The sequence below is a fragment of the Montipora foliosa genome, chromosome 1 (assembly GCF_036669935.1).
Source record: "Montipora foliosa isolate CH-2021 chromosome 1, ASM3666993v2, whole genome shotgun sequence".
NCBI classification, from domain to species: domain Eukaryota; kingdom Metazoa; phylum Cnidaria; class Anthozoa; order Scleractinia; family Acroporidae; genus Montipora; species Montipora foliosa.
The window spans coordinates 35,467,319-35,494,176 of NC_090869.1; the positions used below are offsets into that span (position 1 = coordinate 35,467,319).

Below are 26,858 nucleotides of genomic sequence, written 5' to 3' on the forward strand. Positions count from 1 at the left end.
AACTGAGCATTCCTTCTTGACGGATGGTTTCATTTACCGTGCCTCCGCTCTAAAGGACTCTGAAATAACCGGTCACATCGACACTGCTATAAACTGCAGCTGGTATGTTTGTAATATATCTATGTATGCATGGTCATGCTCCTTTACTAGTGGGTATTTACAAGAACTTTGCAGGCTGTTAACAGACATAGATTATATGCTAACAAACGTTTTTGTTAAGCTAACTTTATTTTGTAATCATCCAAAAAATCAGGGCTTTCAAAATATGGCGATTTTCCATTCTTGGAGCAACGGAGAAGAATTATGACTTGAAACAATATATATCAATGAAAAATTCAAGCATCGTTGAAGGCTAGGTAAGGCCTTCATCATTTGTCCTGTTTGATGAGTACTAAGTTTTGAAAGAAAACATTTACCCTTGTTTTTATAAATCAGGGTGTTTGTTGTGCAAATCAAAGGCCTTTTAAGAGCAATTGAAAGGTAAGAATCACAGTATTTCTGAACAACGAAGCTAATTTGGATTTTACAATTCATTTTCACTCACCAAATACAGAATAAGGGCTTTATGTCAGCAATTTGGGTTGTCAGTACGGCATGAATTATGCTCAGAATTCCATTCTGAATGGCCTTAGAGGGGCATGGAGTGTTTGTGGCAAAAATTCAACAAACCTTGTTAAGCCAAATTTTTCTCAACTAATTTTGATAATTGGGTCACTAAAGTAAATAATGGTATAGGTACGGAAGTTGTGCAAGAAGGCGGGTAGATACATTGATTTTTTGAAAAATATAGCAATTTTGGGTTGTAATTTTGACTTTTGCCAAACTGTAGCCCCAGGCTCCTCTCAGTCCAATACCTTGAAAACAAAGGTACATGCATGAAATAAAAACTCTGTTATAGTAGAGTTCATGGTCAAATTCATTTGGCAGCACAATTTACCAATTGAGTTTTATGGCACTTTCAAAATGTCCCCTGAAAGACTGAATTTTTGGTGCTCAAAGGGAAAAAAATGAGACCCCCATGAAACTCCAAAACTAAGTCAGGGAAGTGAGCCAAATTGGCTTTTGAAATATCTCATGGCAACCAACTTTTGTGCCAAGTTTCAGCCAAATCGGTTGACCACAACTTTTGGCCCCTGGAACACTTTCTCAGGCAATGACACTTCATATGGCGTACTTGATCAGCCAATCTCTAATCGGTGACTTCTGTTAGTTCGTTGATGTTACGGGCTTTCCAAAAGTCTAGCAGGCTTTTTCTGCACCCTCGCCTCTCTGGTTCACTCCTGATGTAACATTCAAACAACCGTTTTTTATCCTCCTATGACCATCCTAATCTCTTCTGTCGTTGTTCAGCAGGAGCAGGATGACGACCGCGCCTGTGCTGCTTATCCACAGGACAGCTCCAGTTTGTTCAAATTTTACCAGTGATTTCCTCCCTCCAACTAAACATGGCGGCGTGCTATAACTGGACTATTTGTGTGAACTGTTGATGCTTCCCACGAAAATGCCCTTAGGCATCTTGTTAACTGAAGAGTATCCGACCAACTATCTTGCATGTTCATGACGACTGTGTTGTCTCAATATTTTTCTGTCATCAAGATGCCTTCGTGATTAAATAGACTTTGAGTTCACTCAAAATATTTATCACCAACTCAAAACTGAGACGTGATCAGGGAATTTCACAGATATGCATCCGTTACAGCGGACGCGGATGCATCGGTCACTTTTTCTCAGTCTGTATCGAGTCTGTATGCAAAGCATGCATGCTTTATCTAGATTCCCACTGAATCAAGGTCAATTGTCAAGTATCAGTTTTCACTGTACTTTAGACAACATTATTATACTTGCCGACTGTGCTGGCGGTCGATTTTCCTTTTCCCTTGGTACTCCTTGAGTGGCTCAAACGGTAGAAGGAGTTAACGTAACCTGGTAGAGTTCAGCTCAAGTTTCTTGTCGGCAAAATCGCCTTTCAGACAGTAGTGTCAGCGATGAACTTGGTTCTGTCTCTTTCTGCCATTTTCTCAGTTATTACCGTGATTTCAGGTAGGGGCACAAGCTTCTAGTACACTGTCAATTTTTTTTTGCTTCGGAACCATCCCAGTTGTAAGTGGGTTTTAAACAGCCTCCAGAGGCATGCTAACAGAGGAATCTGTTCAAGACAAATTTTGGTTTTATATATAGACGCAATGGAGACGATTCCTCTGTCTTAGAAGGACAATTCGTCTTAGACGAGTTATTCGTCTCTGGTTTAAATTCGGCCGTTAATTAAAGAGTTAGAGATATTTTCTCAAGTTCGAACTGAGATTGTTTCCTTCTTCCGGGGTCGATTTATACGCCAACTATGGCGGCACCACTTGCAGTATCCCTGCACTCCTGACTATGATACTTTTTTTAATATTTACAACAACATTTAGCTGATTCAGAAGACGTTTTTGACTTTCAATTGCAATACACGTCATTGAAGGGATTAATGCAAAAATTATGTGGTTTAATCGCTGTCGTTTCGTGTAATGATAATGGCTCGTTCAAAGTCGTTTCGAAAGTGCACTCTTCCTCCAGGTGGCAAATTCAGGTCTATTATAAACTTAACCCTGGCTTTCATTTTCATAAAAAAAACACATCTCCTAATAAAGCACAGTGAAAGTTGAGTTTCAAAGATCGTTCCTCGTTTGTTAGCACTTAACGGCGATCTTATTAGAACAAGTCTTAATACAAGAGATAATAAGTTATGTTTACACAACGACGCAATGTAAATAAGGGGATTAAGCATTTAAAGTTTAATTTCTTCCGCAAATTCATGATCATTTTCGCAGGGGTACCCTTAAAGTCAAAACTCAAAACACTTTCTCTCTGATTCTCTTATTCTTCCCGCGTGGGTTCTTAGTTCAAATCATAGTTAATGCTGTGTTAAAGTCCAACCTGCACAGTAGCTGGTTCTGTCAAAAGAGACAATTGACTAAACCAAAGGCCGGCGTTGGTTTCTCAGGCAGAGATCTCATTTTTTAAGGATGGAAATTTGTCCATATGACCATTTCAGCCCATTTTCCGAGATGAAAATGATTCAACGCATGTTCGTGATGGATTATGACAGCATCTAATATTCTCAAAGATAAGCGGATAAAATTCTCGGCAAGCTCGTTATTTCGATTTTATGCCTGAATGGTTGCTTCACCAATTTTCATTTCAGGTTTTGAAAACAAAAGCTAATTTTACCCTGGTAACCATTCAAAACCCGTCAACCGTTAACGCATGAAAAAGCTCTGGCTCGAAGGGTAAACAGGAAGTCGATAAGCATGAGCTTTTGTAGGCAAACTTACGTTTTTGGTCAACGGTAATTTTCAATAAACTCTATTATTTGAAAGTAGGGGTAAAACGCAAAAAAGGTTTTTAAAACACATTCAAATGAAAGGAACTTGCTAGAGCCGCGTTGGAAGGCTGTTTACGATGAGAATTTAAAACAAGAACAGGAACCGCATTCGCACTTTTTGAAAAGCAAGATATTTTGGCCATTATGCCCACAGGTTTTATTAAAAGCTTTACTAATCAAAGTTCCACTGTTGTAAAAATGTTATCGACGCATTTGTGCCAGGCGTGATCATTATTATTTCGTACCACAGGGATGTTATGATTATCGCTGGCGAATTACGCCCTCCACGCCGGCTTTACTGCAGAATAAGTACAAGGAACGGTTACGTGTTTGCAAACGCTGGCCGTGAAGCACTATATTTCAACAGACTTAACTCGATTAGAGTGTAATGTGAAGTGGTTCTTTTCTACCCCATATGTGCTTACTTTCTACCCCATAGTGCAAATTAAAACCCATAATTTGGTACCTCTTAAGCTTAGAGGTGGAAAAAATTTCATGCCACGCCCGAAAGACAGGATCTTGGTACCTCTTAGGGGTTCTTTTCAAAATTTCCGACGAGCACCCTTGTCCTTGTTATATTGGAGTCCCTCCCAGGGGTATATTCTGCAGTTGCTCCATTACGCCAATAACATTCGGTTGAATCTTCCTTCGGTGACATCGCTTCCTTTGTCCTGCGATCATCTGTTGCTCTTTCACACAAGGAGAACGCGAGTAACTTTTAAATGCAGTAAATCCAAGCTTCTCCAAAATAAAGTTCAGGGAAATCTTTTCTTCTCCCTTCCGACATGAGACGCTAAAAATACTATCCATGCTCATGTACGATGTTTTCTGTTGTTGGCCTTCTGAAGGCTCACCGGCTCTGGCTCTTCATTATTTCGAAGGAACTCTCAGTACATAAACGGGTAAAATCCGAGATGGACGGCTTTTTAATTGTTGCTGTTCTTTTGGTATGGAATCATCGCGCATCACCTTACCATGTAGCATGATATTTTGCGGATTATACCGCAAAAATTAAACCTCAAAAAATAAAAGTGCTACACGGTTTTCGTTGGCGAACGAACGTTACATATAAACGAGATGCTTCCGTGAAGCATACACTGGGTTGCCTGTGGTACATGCTACAGAAAATCAGAAGGCACTGAATTCTGTGGTATTGAAATACAGCAATCCAGTCTCTGAAGAATAACAAATAAAAGAGGAGCGAGAAACATTGGCTTCTGGGCTGACATGTTGATAATTTTCAAGTTCCCTCACAACTTCGTTTCACCACAAGTGTGCCCTCTGAGCATCTGACAGCTTTGTAATACTAAATTTCACTGAAGTCAAGCCCTGTTCCGCGGGGTTAGTGTTAGGATGGGAAACCAAAACAATATACCCCTCACAAAAAACAGAAGCATCTGACCGAAAATACTATTAACGCTAACAAATGCGAACTCAGCAAGGTACAGATTTTGTTAGCTTGCTTTATGCAAAACAAATATTGTTGAAAAAGCAAATAACTATCGATACACAGTTTTTAGAAAGAGCAAGAGGAAGTTTCCGGGACGGTCGATCGAGAATAAAATATTTACGACATGAAAACAACATTAATTTTGAACCGTGAATATAGAATATAAAAATTTACGATCAGCGACAAACATTTTGGGAGATTTTTGCTACGTTTAAGTAAATTGCAAAATCGAAAGTGACATGGCCGGAATTCAACGGGCGCCGTGATTAAGTTACCCTGGCATGTTTACTCGCCAAACAGTGAGGCATCTGTGTCACATGATGGCAAGATACCGGGCGTTTGTAAGTTTCTCTTTACCGACACGGTAAAAAAAAAAAAAAAAAAAGAAAAAAAAGAAAACAAACAAACTAAACGCAGACCTCGACTGGGTTTGCCATAGGCAACCCAGTAATTATCGGCAAAAAACGCTCATTCATGCCGCGAGAATATTTTCCAAATGGGCATGGCCTTCCGTATGATGAGAGCTGTCAATCCGTTACTGTTGTTCCAAAACGCAATATGAAACCATTGCAGTATCTCTTTTCGCTCTAACAAACGTCCGCGGTATTTGCGACCCGCAGTTTCAGCCATTTTGAAGTTTTCGTTCGTTTCAACGATTTAGAGCAAAAGAGAGACTGCTTGCAGTCTACATCGGTAGAGGAAAGAAAAAGTCTTAAAATTCATGATGTTCTTCAGTGAATTGTCTTAAAAGTTCCAAATCTCAGTTGCTCTGTAGGAAAAAGTTGTTTGACTGCAAGCAGAACGATACTTGGGAATGTTTAAATACGTACTATTTCTGGCCACAGTTGTTCAAAAGGTGGATAACGCTATCCGCCGGATAAATCACTATCCAGTAGAAACCAATTGCGCTGTCCAATGGATAGTGATTTATCTAGTGGATATCGCGCGTTATCCACCTTTTGAACAACTGGGGCCTGGTGGATAGGCTGTGGATCTGTCTTCTTCTGGTAAATTTCTCATAAATAACGAGGTGCCAGACCGTTGAGGCATTTGAATGTTAATAAAGCATTTTTAAAAAAAGAAGACGGTCTTTCATGGGGACCCATTCCAATTCACGTCAGAGCCAGAGTAATGTCATCAAAGCTTTGTCTCTCGATAATAATTCTGGCAGCAAAATTCTGGACGAGTTGTAATTTCTTGATGTTGCTTTCATAAGTACTAGGCCAAATAGAGCAATAATCAATCTTGCTCGTTTATCACTAGCGCATTGATAACGTTTGACATCGTCTCCTGATTGAATAAATACTTGACCCGGTTTATCTGGGACAATTTTGCTGTGCAGGAAGCTGATAACTGCTTTATATCAGCTGTCTCAAGATGAGGATCCACAACCAAACCCAAATCTCTAGCGGACTCGGCGGGCAGTAGTCGTTCACCAAGAAAGTCAATGCTAGGGATTGTCGTTAAGGATGGTGCCTACTAATTCAAAGGTATTTTTGCGCGGTTTACTGAATATGTGGGAAAAGCAGATCTTAACAAGTGTTATCGAAATCCAAACAGAAAATTGGGGTAACCACGCATTTTTCAAAGATAATTAATCAACAATGTTTTTAAAAAGCTTTCAATTGCATAAGCCTACTTATCTCTGACAAATGCATGACTACCCCAAATTTTATTTTTGGATTCCAAGAGTACTTGATAAGTTTAAAACCGCGCAAAAATATCCTTATCTTAATAAGCACCACACATAGCAAATCCGAGTATCTCAAGATGCGCAGAACGTATGCGCAGTAACAATAGTAGGCACCGTCCTTAACTGTTGAAGAAGTTGATTTATTGGGAGTTCGATCTATTCAATACAACAAGAAATTGTTTCCATGCTACCCAATAATCATTCTTTTATTAAATACGTGTATAACCTGATTTTTATTTATAGAGGCCGCAGTCATTGAAGATAAAACAAATCGAACTTCGGAAGGGTACGTATTTTCTTGACGTTTATTGCCACATAATAATAATAATAATAATAATAATAATAATAATAATCCAAAGACATCAAGGTAAAGTGTTTGCAGTTAACATAGTGATACTAATTTTTAAGGAAGGCCACATTTATTTACTGTTAGCTATCTGAGTTCGTGGGAATTCATTCGTTTTTACTGAGACATTTCATTACCAAGGCTCCGGCATGAACTGATTATTTCCATTACTAACGGTCAGATCGATTGCATGTGAATAAAGATAGCACTTGAATAATTACAGTCTGATAGATACAGGACCAGCGTTGGAATTGGAAAAAAACGTACCCTTTCTGTTAATATCTTACTGGTATACCGATAGTTTTGGTCATGGCTACAAGGTTAAGGAACCGCAGTTTGGAAGAAAACAATGACTTGGCTGTTTAGAAAGCACGGCGGGACGTCCAATGAAAATAAGTTTGGTGTCAGAGAGTGATTAAAACCCAGCGCAACCAAAACACAAGACCGTTCCTCCTCTCCTTATCTTAACCTTAAACCTCTCGAATGTCAACCCACGGTTCAATTAGGCCCGACTCCCTCGGACTGTTGGAGGCTATCGGCGTAGTGAAGACCTATTTTTAAAATACGTTTGGCCAAAAAACTGCTCCTTTGGCCTCTCCCGTAATACTTAAATTATCTCTCATTGCACAAGCTCTCTTTGAAATAATTGCTTCAGATTGGCATGACATTTGATTGTACTGCCGTTTCGTCTTTACTCGAAGCGTCTTTTAAACGTGAATTTTAAATCGACTTTAAAATTCTAGTAATCCCGATAAAAAGCTTAAGAGGATAATTATATGAAAAAATTCTCAATTAATATTGCAGGAAAATAGCTTTCGAAAGGTGCTCTTCCACACCACAGTGGCCACGGCTTCGACCGTTGATAACGAACTGAGCCTTACAGGGGTAGCCTGTGTACAGCCGCCCGCTCTCCGAAAAAAAAAAATTCGGAGAGGAGCGTCTGTGAGTTACCGTTGATAATCGTGTTCCATACCACGTGATTTTTCCTGGAATGTGTGGAAAGTGATTTGATTGGTTATTACCCATCGATCATTACATCATTGAAACAACGAGTTTTGATTGGCTTTTATTTTTATTTCTCCACATCAACACGGTGAGAACCACCGTGAGAGGGGCAACCCTAAAATCCGGAATCCGGAATCCGGAATCACAGGTCATTGTTTTACCAATACAGAGAGTAAAAAATATCCTAAACATTCATAAAAGCTAACCTTAGGCCTAATTAGGCCTAAACAAACGTTTTTAGGCCTAAGGTTAGCTTTTATGAATGTTTAGGATAGTTTTTACTCTCTGTATTGGTAAAACAATGACCTGTGATTCCGGATTCCGCATTTCGAGTTTTAGGGTTGCCCCCGTGAGAGATGAGTTGAGTCGATTGTCAAAGAGGTTTTCCTTTTAAAGTACGAGCGGAATTGTTATCTATGGAGTGTAAAGTGGAAATCGATTCGACGTACATTTGTAGGAATTGTTATTCCTTACCAGTTAATGTAATCCCAACGCCTTGCTCGGACCAGCCTAGCCATTCTCAAGCACAATCTACAAAGCGTAATACCCTGGAAGATTTGAGATGTGAACACATCGAGGAAAATAACAGCTCATCGGCAACGATCTGTGCTGCTCTAAAGATCAGAGCCGTACCCGGTTGGAAGGCATGAAATACATCCTTTCCTTCCGTGCTTCTATGCTATAAAGCCAAGGTATCTTAAAACTATCGGAGACGCTCTTCAATTCACGTTTGAAATCTACCTCATTGACCACCATTTTGAGAATTTAGCTCCAACGAAATATGAGCAATGCAAATTTTGGTCAGCGTAGATCACTTAATAATGTGTGCAAAATTATTCCGGAACACGATTACTAACGGTAAATCACAGACGCTCCTCTACGATCTTTTTTTTTCGGAGAGCGGGCGGCTGTACACAGGCTATACAGGGGTGGCAGACCGTAGTGTTGTAACACGCAAATTTCTTTATTCCCCTGGATCCAGACATGACATTGACTCAGTCGTGTCGTCCAATCATGTGGAATTGTGACCGAGGGAACAATTTGCTAGGAATATTTGACTCAAATTGGTGGCACCTGAGAATTTAGTTTCTAGCCTTAGCTTGGGATTTTATTATACCACAGTCCTCCCAACCTCAATGCGAGCATGGCCGACAAAAATATAAGGATTTGTATCAGAATCCCGATAAAAAGCTCAAGAAGATAATTATATGAAAAAAATCTCTATCAAAAAGCCTAACCTTATTTGCCATCGTAGGACTGCTATTGCATTGATGGTGGGTTGAGATGAAAGTTCAATCTTTGTCAGTTAATTATGATGTGGAATTGTGACCGTGGGAACATTTCATCTAGGAATATTTGACTCAAATTGGTGGCCCCTGAGAATTTAGTCTTCAGCCTTGGGATTTTATTATCACCGTTGACAACCACGAAATTTAGAAATGGCTCAAATCGCGTCGGATCTGGAAAATAACTACACAGGAAGGAAGCTATCCACGATGGCAATAAGGTTAGGCTTTTTGATTAAGATATTTTTCATATAATTATCTTCTTAAGCTTTTATCGGTATTCTCATACAAATCCTTATATTTTTGTCGGCCATGCTCACACTGAGCTTGGGGCGCCTGTGATTATACCGTTGACAACCACGAAATTGAGAAATGGCTCAAATCGCGTCGGATCTGGAAAATAACTACACAGGAGGGAAGTTACCCACGTTGGCAATAAGGTTAGGCTTTTTAATTGAGAATTTTTTCATATAATTATCTTCTTAAGCTTTTTATCGGGATTGCAGTACAAATCCTTATATTTTTGTCGGCCATACTCACACTGAGCTTCGGACGCCTGAGATTCAGTATGACTACCGACCACATTTAAATGTGATTGGAGCTATATCAGCACCAACTCTGAAAGAGGAATCAGATATAGACAAACCAAGAGTCAGTAATTTCCGGTCGCACTCAATTTGAAAATTCTCAACTTGGCAAGAAATTGTTATTACCCGAAATTTTCCATTCCTTTTGGCATTTTATTCCGGTGAGGAAACTAACGAGTGATTCATTTGATCTCATTTGGACAAACCCTCATTTGCTATTTGCCCTTGTGAGATCAGACCATCTCAGCAAACTGGTTCCATATACACCTTTACAACGTCATTTTTCATGGTACACGCAAATGGATCACGAACCACATCTTTGAAAAAACAAATTACAAAACTACAACAAAACCGGGGTTATTACTGCGATTTTGGGAATTCTGCCGAATCTCACCTTCAAACTGCGTTTTAGCTTCCATCAACCAAATTTCCGAACATAGCCTGGAAGATGGACTCCGCCTCCGGAAAGTGAATTGGAGATTTTGTTTAGTCTGCAACTCGAACACCTTCAGCAAATTTTCATCGCTCTCCATCGGCGTCGAATGTACCGTGGGAAACAAAGATGCTGATTGGAAGGCTATGTCACGCTTCAACTGATTTCGGCATGTGTGGTTTGGTGTCAACTCTCAAAACGTAGTTTGGCCCTTGGCGTTTGAAGATGAGATTCCGCAGAATTATGAAAGCCGCAGTAAGTAGAATCAGTCTCTGACTTGATTAGTTAGTTAAAATGGTTTACGTCGCAAATCCGGGGCGGGCAAGACCAACTCTGGCAAAAATTCAGGGAATGCATCGAAACCTTTCACTTTCTTCCGGACCACAAAACTGAAATCCGGTTGATTCTGTAGATAAAGGACCACAGTTTACGTCAAATTATCCCTACGTTAATTCTGTGCACTTGCATGATTAACAATTAACAATTAACGGCATCATTGTTGCACAGCCGCATAAAGCGACCTGATATTTTCTGTATAACCCAAACAGAGGAACGAAGATATCCATCATGTTTCTGTCATGGTTTCACTTGAACCCTTCACAACTCAATTGGTTCAAACGTCTACAGTTCTATACACCATGTCCACTCGTCCACATATCCACAGTCCGACACATCTACATCTCACACAGGTACTAACATCCGAATCTCCTCAGGTTCACATGCCCACATGTCAACAGCATGTATTGTCCATACTTCTGTAGGTCCACAGGGGCACATGTCCACAGGTCACATGTGCACATGCCAACGAATAGGTACCCCTTTCTACAGGCCCACACATCCACATCCATGCCCACATGTCCACACTTCCAAAGCTCCACATGCCCAATTGTCCACACCTCCAAAGGTCCGTCTACCCACATGTCCACACTTCCAAAGCTCCACAGTTCCAGAACATGTATTGTCCACACATCCACATGTCCACAGATCCACACATCCACATCTCCACAAGTCCACACGTCGCTTGTGCATAAGTCAATATGCGCACACGTGTTAACATATCCGCAGTTCTTTTGATCGTGAGCAGAGTAAAGGTAAAGTTATGTTACTGTTGCGATTTTCAGTTATGGTCCTTTCCTTTGTCGCAACACATTCTCCAACTCAGTGAAGAAAGAAATTTACAATTATAGAGAGGAGGTTGTTAATGAGAACCATAACTTATGCCGGAACCAAGACGACAGTTTCTATTGCCAATATTTTCTTGCCTAAAGCTGAAACAGAAGTTCTAAGCTAAGCCGTCTCAAAAACTACAGTTTGGAAACGCTACAATGACGATGTCTTTTCCCTGTGGGACGTAAGTAAACCGGACATAGAGACTTCCATCGAACAAGCAAATTTACACCACCCTACGATTAAATTCACGGCAGAAATATCTGACACTAAAACTGTGTTTCTAGACACAATAGTATGTAAAATCACGACATTCAAGGATCACTCAATCCTTGATGTAAAACACTTTTTAAAACGGAAACTTTCCAATATACACATTAATTTCACTTCTTGTCACCCGCCAAGCGTCAAAGGTCGATCCTTACGAATCCTTACCACAAACTCCTCAAAGACACTTTCGAGGATAATATTTCAAAATTTAAAAGCCATTTGTTGAACAGAGGTTAACCACGCAATTTGGTAGAAAAGCTACTATCAGAAATCAAATTCACAAGGAAGGGCTCAGTGCGTAAAGGAAATACTAAAAAACAAAAAGGAATTTTATCTTTTGTGGCACAATACTAGCCGTCAGTGTTAAACCTGGAAGAAGCTTTACTCAGAAAATGACATTTAATACAAAATCAACCCCCACTTCGCCAAATTTAACCACCTATCATTTCATACAAAACAGGAGACTCCTTTAAGGATCTGCTCGTTAGAGCAAAGCTATAAAAGGTTCTATACATGTGTTCACACAGGAAGGGAATCAGTGTGGTGTGTCACTCCACTGCACCGTGAAAACCACATTGACAACATGACCTAAAGATGCGGCTTTCCCAAACACCTTGCCCACCAAGAATACCAGAATTCTACACTCGAACAAAAATTCACAAACAACCTCTTACAGGGAGACCAATCATCTCGGGTTGTGATAGACCAACACAAAGAATTTCGCCTTTTGTTGACACATTGCTTCAACCAATATCTAAGTCAGAAAAGTCATACCTTAAAGACACAACTGATTTTATAAACTTTATTGAAAGCACAAACGTCAAAAACTACACATTCCTTGTATCGATGGATGTCACAAGCCTCTACAAAAATATACCACAAAACGAGGGTACACAGTATGCAAAGCATACGACAATTTTTACAAGGACAGACCTCCCATACCGACACACTAACTTCGAGAAATGCTTAAGCTAATTCTCAAAGAAAATTCTTTCCGATTCAATGGAAAGCATTCTCTTCGCATTCAGGGGACGGCTATGGGAACGAAAATAGCTGTTTCCTTTCCTAACATAATCATGGAAAAGATTAAGACCGAAATCCTCAGGAAAACCCCTTTTAAACCTACAGTTTGGAAACGCTAGATTGACGACATCTTTTCCCTATGGGACCTAAGTAATCCCGGTATTGAGACTTTCATCGAACAAGCAAATTAACATCACTCAATTATAGAATTCAGGGCTGATATCTCTGACACTGAGACTGTGTTCCTAGATACGGTTATATACAAAGGCAACAGATTCAAGGAAAAGTCGATCCTTGAAATCAAGACACCTTTTAAGCCAATTTAAACCTTCCAGTCCACACATTTTAACTCGTGTCACCCACCAAGTGTTAAAAATGGATTCGTGAAGGGCGAATGCTTAACAAAAAATTCCTCAGAGATTACTTTCAAATAGGACATTTCAAATTTCAAGAAACACTTGCTGGACAGAGGCTACCCACGCAATCTAATAGAGAAAATCCTATCAGGAATATAATTTACAGGAAGGGCTACAGCGCTCAAACAGAACAACAAAAAATGAAAGAAATATTGCCTTTTGCAACACAATATCAACCATCAATATCTAACTTAAAACAAGCCTTACTCAAAAAATGGCACCTAATACAAAATCAACCGTTACTTCGCCAGATATTCAAGCAACCACCTATCCTTTTATCTAAGAAAGGGAAATCCTTAAAGGATCTGCTCGTCAGTGCCAAAATATACATGAAAGAGTTTTCGAAATATGTTTCACACCGAAAGGGACTGTGTGGCTTGTCACTCCTTGCATTTTCTGTATATAGTTGTAACTTTCTTTCTTCACTGAGATGGAGAATGTGTTTGCGCAACAGCAACATTACTTCCCCGTACTCTGCTCACGATCAAAGGAACTGTGGATATGTGGACACGTGTGCGCATATTGACTTTTGCACAAATGACATGTGGACCTCTGGATGTTCACATGTAGATCTGTACACCTGTGGACCTGTGGACATACGGATGTGTGGACCATACAGGCTGCGGACCCGTGGACCTTTGGAACTGTGGGCATGTGGACCTGAGGAAGTGTGGGCATGCGGTCATGTGGACCTGAGGAAGTGTGGACATGTGGGCATGTAGACCTGAGAAAGTGTGGGCATGTGAACCTGAGGATCTGAAGAAGTGTGGACATGTGGGGATGTGGACCTGAGGAGATATGGATGTGTGGGCCTGTAGACAGGGGTACCTATTTGTTGGCATGTGCACATATGCACATGTGACCTGTGGACAAGTGACCCTGTGGACCTACAGATGTATGGAAAATACATTTTGTGGACATGTAGGCATGTGGCCCTGAGGATATTTGGATGTTAGGGCATGTGTGAGATGTGGATGTGTCGGCCTGTGGATATGGGGAAGCGTTGACTTCCGGGCATGTGGTCGTGTGGCCATGTTGGAGTGTGGAACTGTAGACGTTTGAACCAGTTGACTTTTGGAAGGGTTCAGGTGAAACCATGATGGAAAAATGATGGATGTCTTAGTTGCTCTGTTTGGGCTATACAGAAAATGTCAGGTCGCTTTATGCGGCTGTGCAACAATAATGTCGTTAATTATTGCTAATTATGCAAGTGCACAGAATTAACGTAGGGATAATTTGAAGACGTAAACTGTGATCCTTTACCTACAGAAGCAACCTGAAATCCAGATGTGGCAGTGATTTGAATTTATATAAAAATGCCTATTTTAGAATGGATGAAAAGTTTACTTTCAGAGGAGCACTGAAAGATGGCACACCAATAATTGCTGACTGTCACTCGTAAGGTGTGAATGCTAGTAATGGGAATCGAAAACCTTGGTTTCACGTCTTCTTATGCTTGCGGATACTGTTTTCTCTCGTCCAGCGGATAGCTTTGACCCATTGTTATCCTTTTTCTCATCATAATATATAAACACTATCTCCGCCTATAGCAGAATGTGCACCGCATGACTTAGCTCTCTCCAGAGATTACGGTCTTGGATAGCTCATTTTAAATCATCTCACCATTTCAGTAGTGTTGTTGTCGTACCGCCTTCTTAGCTGGGTTCCCTTGCTTTTTTTTTACCAGCATTCATTCCTTTTCTCACGCTGGGCATTAAATGCCTCATGCGGATCTGAATAACATGCCCGGCATGACAGTCTGTTTTTCTTCATTTAAGTTCAACCCCAGTCTCCCTTCTTAAAATAAGACGGTGGCAACACGATAGCAGTTTTACAAGAAAAGTGGGTACTAAGAATTAAATAATGGTGCCATGATCACAACCTCATTTCTAGGACCTTTCGTTCGCTTTGAAGTGGGGCGGGAAAAGTTCTTGGAACAAGGTTGAGATGATTCAGCGATTGTTGAGCCAGGCTGGACGGAACTGCACGAACAGGCTTTGGAACTCGTCCGAATTCTTCCGAACTTCATCAGTCTTTGACCATGGTCGGGTGTTTGCATGATCTGTCCCCTATAAGTTGGCAGGTATAGAGATAGTGAGAGCGTTCCCCTTCCACCAACTTAAGCCCGTTTCGATTCCCGAGCTCGCGATCTTTGTTCCTTTCTCTGCTCCGAATTGCGACTGACAGACTATTAGGAATGATGGTTGATTGAACTTTGCTTATAAATGATCGTAGCCTAATTGATCTAAAGAGTGCATCAGCTGGTTACTTTTATTTTCAATAAACGTTTTTTCCTCTTTTAAGATGGCTGGCCCCTGGCAGGGCGAATAGGAATGTTTGTGAAGCATATGACGTGCTATTTCCTGACGGTTACTGCGAGCACATCCTTGGTAACTCACCAGTGTTTGGAAAAACAAAGGAAGATTTACGGAACAACGAAAACAGCATGCTGCGTTATAACTTGCTGAAAGTTTATTCAAAATTTTACAAGGAACTTGACGTGCGCGAAAGCTGTCTTGCAGCAGTCGATGATATATATTGTCATTACTACTTTCCGCGATGTTACATTTCTTCCCCGCCTCAGCCAGTTTGCAGAGAAGCATGCGAGGAAAAGTTCTTAAAAGTGTGTGATCACGAAATTAAAGTAGCGAAAACTTTTAACGAAGATAATCCAGTGCTCTCATGGCCTTACTACTGGGATATCATAAACTGTACAACTCTACCATATCGGAATCAAACAAGCAACTGTTACTATCCTGATGTGATACAAGGTTAGTACGTTCCAAAGGTCTTTCCTTTTCTTTTACATAATCCAGAACGAGTAGACTGGAGGAGATGAAGAACCGCTCTGCTCCACAAATATATTTCTTTCATTTGGGCAGACGTGATTTACCTCAACGCGTTTCACCAGTAGGCAATGACTTGAAAGATGTACTTCACATATCTCGTTGAGGAATTGTCGTTTTCTACGACCATTTATAATGAGGACAGCTTGTCTTACTAGGTATTCTTATCTACGCCAATCAATGTGCAACGAGCCCAATTACTTCAGAATACTAGTTGTTCTTTCCTAGTCATAGGGACCAGCCCTCATTCAACGATCTTTGCCCAAGCCACTTGAAACCCTCCAGGGGGGCAGACATATCCTTTTATAGGCAAATCTCCGCGGAAACATTGTTTTCCTTTGATTTAGAGATTTCGTTGCAGTGACTGTCGAAATTCTCTTTACTTTATTAACTTTGCGCACCAACCATCACAAGATGCTGTTGAGAAGGTAACAAGTATTCTTTTTTCACTTACCACCACAATTGTTCTTTGATGGCTTTTTTTTTATGTCTTATTTAGATCAACTAAACATCCTAGAGAGTAAAGGTATGTCTGATTTCAATTGTATTCTGGGGCCCGCTTTTTGAAAGTCCCGAAACTTTACGGGCCATTTTCGGGTGTCACAATTCTCTTTGTATCTCAAGAACGGACAGGATTTAAGTCGTCAAACCTAACAGTCATTTTGCTTTTTATTACCTTGAAAACGTGAAAGATCAGCTCTGCAAAACAAGCGGTTGGCAGTTTCACAAATGGCTTTTCGGGCCCAAAACGTTTTCGGGACTTTCAAGAAACGGGCTCCGGGTCTATATTACCAACTTACGAAACGAAATCATCCCTCAAACGCGTTTATATGACCGAGACAAAAAATTGATTCTTTGTTAGAATGTTTCTATGGAGATGGGCGTGGCTACCATGGGAACAAAAACACAACAGTTTCCGGATACAAATGTCAGTCGTGGAATGCCACAACTCCTCGGGAACACGACATCACGGGATTGATTTATGAGGAAATCACAAATTGCACCAATTTGTGCCGTAATCCGGGGGGTTTCGGCTTGGATGGGCCTTGGTGTTTCACCACGAGTGACACCGTGCAATGGGAGTACTGTGGCTTGCCTAGATGCGCCAAAAAAGGTTAGTACCTTCAGGAACTCATAACTTGAAAGTTACAAATCACATAATTATCTCTCCTCTAAATTCGTTTCCTCGCACCATTTATATTAAGAACGACCCCTCTGGCCAAGATTTGTCATATTAGTGAGTCAACGTACTTATCTCCGTTTCCGTAATAAGTAAACATATATTCATTTGATGACACGGGACAAAATGTTTCACCTTAAGGAACTACTATTGTTATTGCGCATACGTTCTGCGCATCTCCAAATACTCGGATTTCCTATCGCCGATGCTTAATAACACAGGGATATTTTTGCGCGGTTTAAAACTATCCGGAGAAAGTAGATCTTAGTAAGTACTCTTGGTATCCACAAAGAAAATTCGGGGTAACCATGCATTTTTGAGAGATAATTAAACTTCAGTTTGAGAAAGAACGCCATACATTGCTTTGTATTTTAAAGCTTTTTACAAATATTATTAATGAATTATCTTTGAAAAATGCGTGGTTTCCCCCAATTTTCTTTTTGGATTTCAATAACACTTGTTAAGAGCTACATTTTCCGCATAATCACACACAAAGGGCAAAAATGTCTTTAATTAGTAGGCAACGTCCTTAATTGGAAGCTAAGAGAATGGGTAGGAGGCGTCATAGTGTTCTTAGAAGTAAGGCATGTGGCACCTACTAGAGAAGACTTTGTCAGAATTACTGAAAAAGGAAGACAACATTCGCTCAACACGTACCAAAGGAAAGTCCAATTTCATCATACTAGTCACCATTCCATTTCATAGGACTCTCGTAAATTGAATTGCTATGACTGTTATAGTAAAATGAGGCTTACAACACTGAACTCGAAATTTTCAGTACCGCACTCGGTAAAGCCTCGTGCGGTATTGAAATTTCTCGTTCATTGTTAGTGAACTTGTGCTGGTAGATCCCAACAATTCACACGCTGAGTGCCTTAACCTGTAACCTCACGTTTATGGAAATGTCCGCGTGTGTAACGCACATAACCGCATCACACAGGTATAAACAACACACTGCTGATTTAAAATTGGTGGCAATCAGAATCCATTCGTGCGAAAGTATTTTTATAATCTTCGCACCTTTGTTAATAATCTTCGCCAAAACTCACTTTAAATACTGTAATTTACATTACGTGATATAATTTTCCTTGATAATGGAGTCATGACTACTCCGAAACGTCGGATTTTATCTTTTCTTATCGTTCGTTTTTACAGTTTTATGCTTAAATAAATCTCTTAATATGAATGTCTACAATGTTGGAAATAAAGCTATTATTTTATTTATTAATTTAATCAACCTTCGTCGATCTTCTCATTCCATCAGCGCCATCAAGTACACCTTCTGGCTTTCGCGGTCACAACGTGAGCTCAACAAGCATTCAGGTTAACTGGGAAGATGTTCCAAAATCGTCAGTGAATGGTATACTCCTTGGGTTTCACGTGGCTTGCAATCTACAAGTCAACTGCTCAGAAGGACAAGTCATGGATTTGCCACGCGGGAATCATAGCTGTGTGTTCAGAGGGCTTGAAAAATACAAGAATTATAGCTGCTGTCTAAGGGCATATAACAACTTTGGAAACGGTTCGTGGAGTGAAGAACTCGTCATTTCAACTGACGAAGACGGTATGAAGAATGGTTGATTGATGATGACTTGCTGATGCACTACAGCTAAATGACCGAGCCACGGACTTAAACTGACTGACTAGGCTGACTAGCTGACTGGTTGACTGGTTGTCTGGAGGACTGACTCTTTGACTCACTGACTCACTGACTCACTGACTGACCGCGTAATCTTTACCGTATTCTGTGTTTTATTTCTTGAAACAAATGACGGTGTCTATCTGATCGACAAACAACGTTCAACGTTCGTGGGTTCAAATCCCACCCTGGTCAGAGATTTTCTCTGTCCTTGTGTGGGTCCAATTCCAATACTGGGGTTGATCTCTGTTGGAATAATTGGATATAAAAAACTACACAATAAAGTTAGGCCTCACTCGGACTTGTAATCATTAACGTTAAATTAGTTGATCTCTATTGGAGTCACTGATATTAAGCGTTTCATTCAACACAGTTGCACAGAGAAAGCCTGCTTTTTTTCAGGCTCCTGCGCAAATGCTAAAGTTGCTCATTTACAGTCCCTTGCTATTTAAAACAATCGGTATCCGCAGATGATCATTAGTGGTGGAAATTAAGTAACGATTAGGTTTACTCCCTAGAAACAGAACTTGTCATAGATTTCCGATGAAACATCGCACGTTGTAACATGTCAAGGAGATGATAAAAATTTAATAAAAATGGGGGTTATCGTGTTCGTTTCCACGGTACGATGCAGACGAACAAGGCTCTTTAAGCCACTTTGAGAATTTCCGCGCGCATCCCAATGTTGGATAAATTTAGCTCGATTTTATAAATGTAATCAATAATATAACGCAGAGCCTGGTGTAATTCTAAGGATAATTCACGCACGTATCTGCATAATGCATTTGAATGCCTTTGTGAGTACTAAACACTCCAAAAAGGATAAGTTAACTTGAGTGAGGGCTGTTCGAGTCGTAATGGCTTCTTGCGTACAATTTTACGAAATTGCCAAAAAACTGACCATAGATTTTTGCTGATTTTTTTACTACTCCACGAAGCCACCCTTCTCAGCAAAAAATATAAAATAACAAATGTGGTATCCGTGTCCGTTCAGGAGAAAATAGCCATTCCTTGACGGATTAGGGCTGTTCGAGTCGTAATGGCTCCTTCCGTACAATTTTACGAAATTGCCAAAAAACTGACCATAGATTTTTGCTGATTTTTTTACTACTCCACGAAGCCACCGTTCTCAGCAAAAAATATAAAATAACAAGTGGGGTATCCTTATCCGTTCAGGAGAAAATAGCCATTCCTTGACGGATTAGGCCCGCGTATGAAAATCCGTCAACGTGCACGAGCTGATGCGCGTGTCAATGACGCAAGAAATTATGTGCAGTAGGGTTGCGCAATGCAAAACAAGGGAATCACCTCAAGTCATCCTTCATGATCTGCGATTCCATCCTTCGGCAGTCGAGGCACTGAATACATACAATAAGCTGGTTATCAACATCATCTACTCTTGTCTTTTATAGTCCCCGGTGCTCCACCTGAAAGTCTGAAGGCGTGGAATCAAAGCTCAACTAGTTTATATGCAGAATGGAGCCCAATTCCTTTTGGCGAACGTAATGGAAGAATACTGGGGTACATAGTTGAAATAAAATCTGCAGAAGAGAAAGGAGGGAGAGGTGAGATGAAAAATTTCACAAGGTCGAGAAACGTTACATTCACCAGGCTTAAGAAGTACCACAAGTATATGGTCAAAGTTCGCGGCCTGACTCAGCGCGGAGAGGGGCCAGTAAAAGATGTAACTGCTCAAACAGACGAAGATGGTAACTATCTGCACTTTGCTACTTTGAAAACGAACTATTACCTGTCCTTTTTTTCAGAGAGCCTTACCGCTAGTCATTGACGTGAAAGATGCCAACCTATAATTATAGAGAGGATATTACACGGTGGAGAGAAGATATAAATTTTACGTTTGAGTGGCCTGAACAACATTGATCGCTGCGGTCACTCGTGAGATATTGTTTTTGCCACGAGAACATAAACTTCATATCTTCGAGCTAACGGGTAATTTTCTTTTTTATGTATAGACACTAAGTATACAAGCAGGGTTTAACACAAATACAGGGTACTGGTATTACTGCAAACAAACAAAGGCGGGAATCATGACGTCATGGCTCAATATGACCACTCTTGTTACATACGAAAAATACGTCACACGGTTCCCCAATGTAGTGGTCGTATTGATTCCTCGAGTATTTTAGTTCCTGGTAAAACACTCCCGTCCACATAATACAGTGTAATTTGATCACCGAAAAACGATAGGCACCATCAGAACTTGAAATATCAAATGGCCATGGCGCAGTGGATAATAACCATCAATCGTTTTCTTCTTTTAAGGACCTTCGCGCGAAAATTTTCTGACATTGATTTTTTTCTGCAAATTTTACCATTGAAAGATGATGAGTTAGTGATGTCAGAAATGTAAAAAAAAAAAATGGGAGGTCACCGTCTTCGTTTTGGAAAGAACTTGCCCGGGAGAACATCCTATATCTGAAAAAATCCGGCTTCTTTAGCCAATAAGGCTACAGTGTCTGTAAGCCCAAAAATATTGCAATTACACCTTTGAAGTGAAATGTTCTCTACCAAACTTTGTTTAAGTGGACCCATCAAGTGAATTTAGGTAACTGATGAGGTTCCTTAAAAAACAAGTTCGCACTTAGTGACCATAGTTTCATGCGCCTTGCAGCCGCAAGATGGCAGGATTCCGTGTCCCGAGGACACAAATCTTGAATTTTTTTTAACTTCCAACATTGATTTTTTTGTTCATTTTTGGACAATGTGGGGATAATTGTAAATAAAATATGTTTCTGAAAAGAAAAGTGGGGGTCACCGAACATCCAAGATCGTTAAATCCAAGAAAAGCTATAGCAATGGCCATCTGCCCTATCATTGTTCATTTTAGTACTTAGCGTGCGCGCTCGATGCATGACGTGGCATGTGAATTTGCGTGAGCTGTGAGGATGTGCAGTAGCAATGGCCGCGAACGTCTTTAAATGTAGTTACAGATACACCTAATTGCAATAATGTTGTCTTAGAAGAATGAAAAAGGGAAAAAGTCAACTGAATAGGATTTGAATTAATCAGGCTATAATTAAGCACATTCTCAGGTTGGATTCATTTACAGCCGTTGCATTTCCCCGGAATCTTTTTCATTATTTTCCAGCTTTAGAACAATAGCAAAATCCAACGGGCAAATACGACGTTCATGCGTGGATGCTGCAAATGAATTCATTGGGCTTATTAGCCTAATTAATTCCTATTTGGCTTTTTCTTTTTTTGTTTTTCTATGACAACGTTTTTGCATTCCATAAATGGTGGACGACGCGGACAACCTGGGCCGAGTAGCGCGAGAACGAGTCTAGTCAGTCTCTAGAACAACGGTTTCGATCATGCCCTCGTACTGTTGCGTGCCTAAATGCAATCAAAAAGGTTACAAGGGTGAGAAAAACAGAAAGATATCATATTTCAACTTTCCTACCGATGACACTAGATGTAAGCAATGCATGCATGCGATAAGGAGAGATGAGGGAAAGTACTTTCGAGTGACAAAGAAGACAAAGGTCTGCTCTCGACATTTCAAGCTGAGAAATTTGAGAAAGCCGCTCAATGGAATGTCTATGTAAAGAATAATGTGGTTTCCTTAAAGTTCAAATGTTGTCCGGAATCACCGAGAAAAAGAGAGGCTCCAGCGGTAAGACTTCCCTTACAAGCTACGGCAGAAACACAGAACACGAAGCCATCGACCAGCACCGTGACATGTTGGTTTTCAGATTCAGTGAATGAAAGTGAAACCGTCCAAAAGGCATATGCGGATGACCCAAAGCAAGATGACATGGTTAAAAGACTGGATCAAAAGAGGCAGCCTGAAGACCTTGAGAACAAACTTTTAAGCACTGAAAGAAAGCTTCATGAGGCCGAAAAACGGATAATTGCACTGGAAAACGAAGGCACTGTTCTTCTTCGGCAGCGGAGAAAAACCTTGAACGTATGAACGAGCGCGTGTTTGATTCAGAAAGATTTAAAAGTGACGAAAACATCTCTTTCTATACAGGTTTTCCCAAATATGCCACCTTCATAGCCACTTATGAATTTCTCAACCCAGGCGTTAGTGGAGAAAACATAAGATACTGCTCTTCTTCTGAACGAGCTATACCAGCTGAGTTTTATGATGACGTGGAAGAAGAGAACTTAGAAACAGAACAACTGGACGGCAAAAAGGGAAGACAAAGAAAGCTAAAACCAGTTGACGAATTTTTTTATGGTGATGTGTCGCCTTCGAAGAGGATTTGCTTTGCAGCATCTTTCCGATTTCTCTGGAATTGCAACATCAACTGTCAGCCGAAGCTTTACTGCTTGGATTAACTTTATGTACCTCAAGTTTGCTCAGATAAACATCTGTTTTGTTTTGTTTTATTTGTTTTGTTTTACGAGACATCTGGTTTGTCCCTTCTCCTGCCCAGAGGGAAGGAGCACGAACAGGACTCGAGGTCCTATGCGAGGTGCTCCACCCTACCCTATCCAGACCAGAAAGACCAGACCACAACACCGGGAACTACATGCCCTACTCTTTACGACAAGTGTGCGGGTTCTTTTACGTCCCACAGGATTATGAACATTGAAGGGTTGTGAGACGGGACCTCCGGCTTATCGTCCTTATCCGAGAAGACCAGAGAGTCTAACCATTTGCAGATGTAATTACAAAGGGAGCACTTTCTCCTCAGTTATTTAAAGACCCTGAGTGTTGGTCCGGCCGGAGTTGAACTCACGACCTCCCGCGTGACAGCCCGGTGCTCAACCAACTGAGCCACCGGTGCGCGGTAAATGGCCATTTAGAGAGGTTATTGCAAAAACTATGCCAGAAGTACTCAAGGATAAGTATCCTTCAAGGCTTTTTATTATAGACTGCACTAAAATAAGGTACGACATGCCTAGTAGTCTATTCAGTTCCTATAAATTAAAAACCACATGACACTTAAAGGGTTGATTGGTATTGCCCCGAATAGTGCCGTTACCTTCATAAGCCAGCTGTATTTAGGCAGCATTTCGGATCGAGAAAATGTCATTCACAGTGGTTTTCTGACTCAAACATTTCCGTGAAGGAGACTCTATCATGACGGACAAGGGCTTTACTATTCAGGATCTCTTGCCACCGGGTACGAGCCTCAGCATCCCTTCATTTCTCGGACAGCAGATGACTCCTGAGAATGTTATAAGAACACAACAAATTGCCAGTGCACGAATTCATGTCGAACTAGCAATAAACAGGATAAAGAACTACAAAATTTGGAATGGAGTAATTCCTTTAGGTTCATTTAGTCTAGTCATACAGATGTGGATTATTTGTTGTTTTAGGGTCAGGGTTAGGGTTAGGGATAGGGTGAGTAATTTACAGGACCCCCTCATCTCTACCTGATTCATGAAAGTGCACGTTGAACGAAATGTTCCTCTGTGCACTGAATGTATTCATTAAAACAGCTCGGTCTTCACTCAGTTATTGTATGTTTTTGTATTCAATTGTCAAGGAATGGATAGTTTTGATGGGAAAATGTAATTGGGTTCCTAGTTGATTTCCCTTTGATTCACCACCCGCCCCACCATTTCTCAGTAACAAGAATAAAATCTCTTCTGAAATTCAATTAATTATATATCATGGTAAAAATATAAAAAAAAGTTGTCTTGAAACGCGTAGTTGCTCTTTATTTATAGCCAGATAAGAGCAATATCTGACTTGCTACCCCGGTTCCTGTCCTATACTGTTCACATCTCAAGTGAAGCTATGATCTTCGCAGTTATGAACGCAATTTTTACAATTGCGACGCTCTAACCAACTGAGCTATGAAGCCACTGGCGTTGGCAGCTGGTCATTTGTGGGTTCATTTTGTGGCTCAGTTGGTTAGAGCGCCGCACCGGAATCGCGAGGTCACGGGTTCAAACCCCGTTGAAGTCCTGAATTTTTCAGGCTTCTCTACGCAATTGTAAAAATTGCCTTCATAACTGCGAAGATCATAGCTGCACTTGATTTCATATCCGCAGTTCATATATGATTCATTTCATCACTGTTCAGATCTAACGATAAATTTTAGGAGACTTACAGTCAAAACTAAAAATGACGAACAAGCAAAAAGAAACAAAAGAATTGGTGTTCTATACGTCGAAATAACCACTCTATTCATTACATATAATGCAGACACACCTTCCAGTTTTATTGGGGCAAGACGGGATTCAGCCCCAGAATACAGAATCACTGAAGTGTTAAACAATGATTAAAATTACCATAAAAAGCACAGTATTTTGTTAAGTGACTATGCACAAAACTCAGTAGCAGCTGTGGAAATAAAATGATCACGGAAGTAACTCTTCAGCCTATTCTTAATACTTGCCTAGTATGCATGGTCATACGTTGTTCTTTCAATGCTCATGCCTTTGCTGGTGTAAACAAGTCACACCATTTACACTGCGTTGCACCTAACTGTCCTTGTACTTGTGCATAATAATGATGTATGCGCTTACGTCTAGGCTCTCCATCAACCAGTTCTAAAACGAAATTAATGCCTCTACGGGTGTAACTCTAAATTTCGATTCAGGACATATAACTTCAGCTAATCCGTAAGGATTTCTGCATCCAATGTCAATAACTTTACCATCAGGCGAAGCACCAAGGATTGGCAAGTCTAGGCATACACCAAACCCTGATTTCAACACTTGAACTGGTTTTCGAGTAGAAAACATATACTTTTGGTATTGCTTTAGGGCCACTGACTCGTATCTTTTACCGTGAGCAGTATGCCTAGAGGAAAAAGGCTTTGGATGTAACATGTTCTGTACAAGGACTGATTTCTTTTTCTGTTCATTATTAGTCCAAACTTGGAGGCAGAAAACCTATATTTTCTTTCACTTTTCCTTGCTCCTGAATCAGCTTTTGCAGTAGTTTTTCTTTCAATTTCATTCAGTTTGCCCTTGTCAACTGTCAGGTGTTCTAGAAGTTTCTTTTCAGATTCACCAATTTCATTTGAGTACTGAAATTTTGGTACATCGTTAAGACGAAACTGGAAAATCTGATCAAAATTGAATCAATTCGAGGCATAGAATTTATATCAAAAACACTTGAAAATAGGCCTCAGTAAAACATAACTGATAGCCTCCATAAGCTCCGCGTTGAGATTTGCCAAATGTAGTTTCAATTTTGTCACTGTCTTTTGTTTTCGGGTTCATAATCTGTACTAATGGCATAGCATGATTAATCTGAGAAGTTGCCCTTTGAAATTAACTTCATCAACATACTGAGTTCTCAAATTATTTCTGGCTTCATACAGAAGGCAATTTGCCCCAGGCTCTTTGGAGGAATCTGAGCTGCCATCAAGCCTTGTTTTCTTCACTGAAGTTTCCATAACAGGCTGGGGGTATATCGTATCACCTCTCCCCTTTCGGTCTTATACTTAATTACTTATTCTATCCGTTTGGAGAAAATAATAAAAAAAAATTAAAAATAAATAAATAATAAAAATAGTAGGAGGAAACGCAAATCCATTTCTAATCCTTGCACACTCACACAAGTGCGAAACGCTCAACGCGCACACACTCACAGATACAAATGAATAAACACTAAGACTAGTAAGGATGCTTACATAATTTCAGTGAGATCGTTAATGTTTGAGCAATGAAGATTTAAAAAGACGAGGTGATGACATCATATATGCAGGTAAAGGGGTCCAGTCACTAAAATAACGATTAAAGAAAGAAAATTTTAAAATAAATTAGTGCGGACAGGTTTTTCCGTAATCTTGTCATCATGGTTAGATCTTGTTACTTACTAGAATGTGATTTTGCCACAACAGTGCACAATCTTTGTTGTTTAAGTGATGTGAACCAGGTTTTTCTATTATTCAAGTTTACGCAAATACTTACTGCACGTCTGGCCTTTCCCTAGTTCCAGACCACCCTCCATTAGACATATCAGCAACTACGATAGGATCATCTGTGGTACTACTCGAATGGAACCCAGTCCCCCCGGAATACACCAATGGGAAGGTTCTTGGTTACAAAGTGTTCTACGGTGACGTAAACGGCACAACACGTGGGAAAAGTACTGTTTCCACTGGGAAAACCTTTCAGAATATCGAAGGACAAGACATTCAATTTTTGTAGTATGCAATTGCTCCATGATTTCATAGGCCTATCCCGATTGTGTTGGGCAATCTGAACATTTT

At 40.3% G+C, this 26,858-nt stretch overlaps 1 protein-coding gene across 1 annotated transcript in view; it reads left to right on the forward strand.

Annotated features, from left to right (window-relative positions):
* The first annotated feature begins 1,761 nt into the window (after positions 1-1,761).
* LOC137977348 (uncharacterized) overlaps positions 1,762-26,858 on the forward strand; it is a 37,935-nt gene continuing 12,838 nt past the window's right edge. The window contains exons 1-7 of the mRNA XM_068824577.1: positions 1,762-2,040; positions 6,751-6,793; positions 15,345-15,811; positions 16,386-16,412; positions 16,749-17,000; positions 18,331-18,630; positions 20,118-20,414. Of these exons, the coding sequence (XP_068680678.1) occupies positions 1,986-2,040; positions 6,751-6,793; positions 15,345-15,811; positions 16,386-16,412; positions 16,749-17,000; positions 18,331-18,630; positions 20,118-20,414 (1,441 nt within the window). The 5' untranslated portion in view covers positions 1,762-1,985. The remainder of the gene's footprint in view (positions 2,041-6,750; positions 6,794-15,344; positions 15,812-16,385; positions 16,413-16,748; positions 17,001-18,330; positions 18,631-20,117; positions 20,415-26,858) is intronic.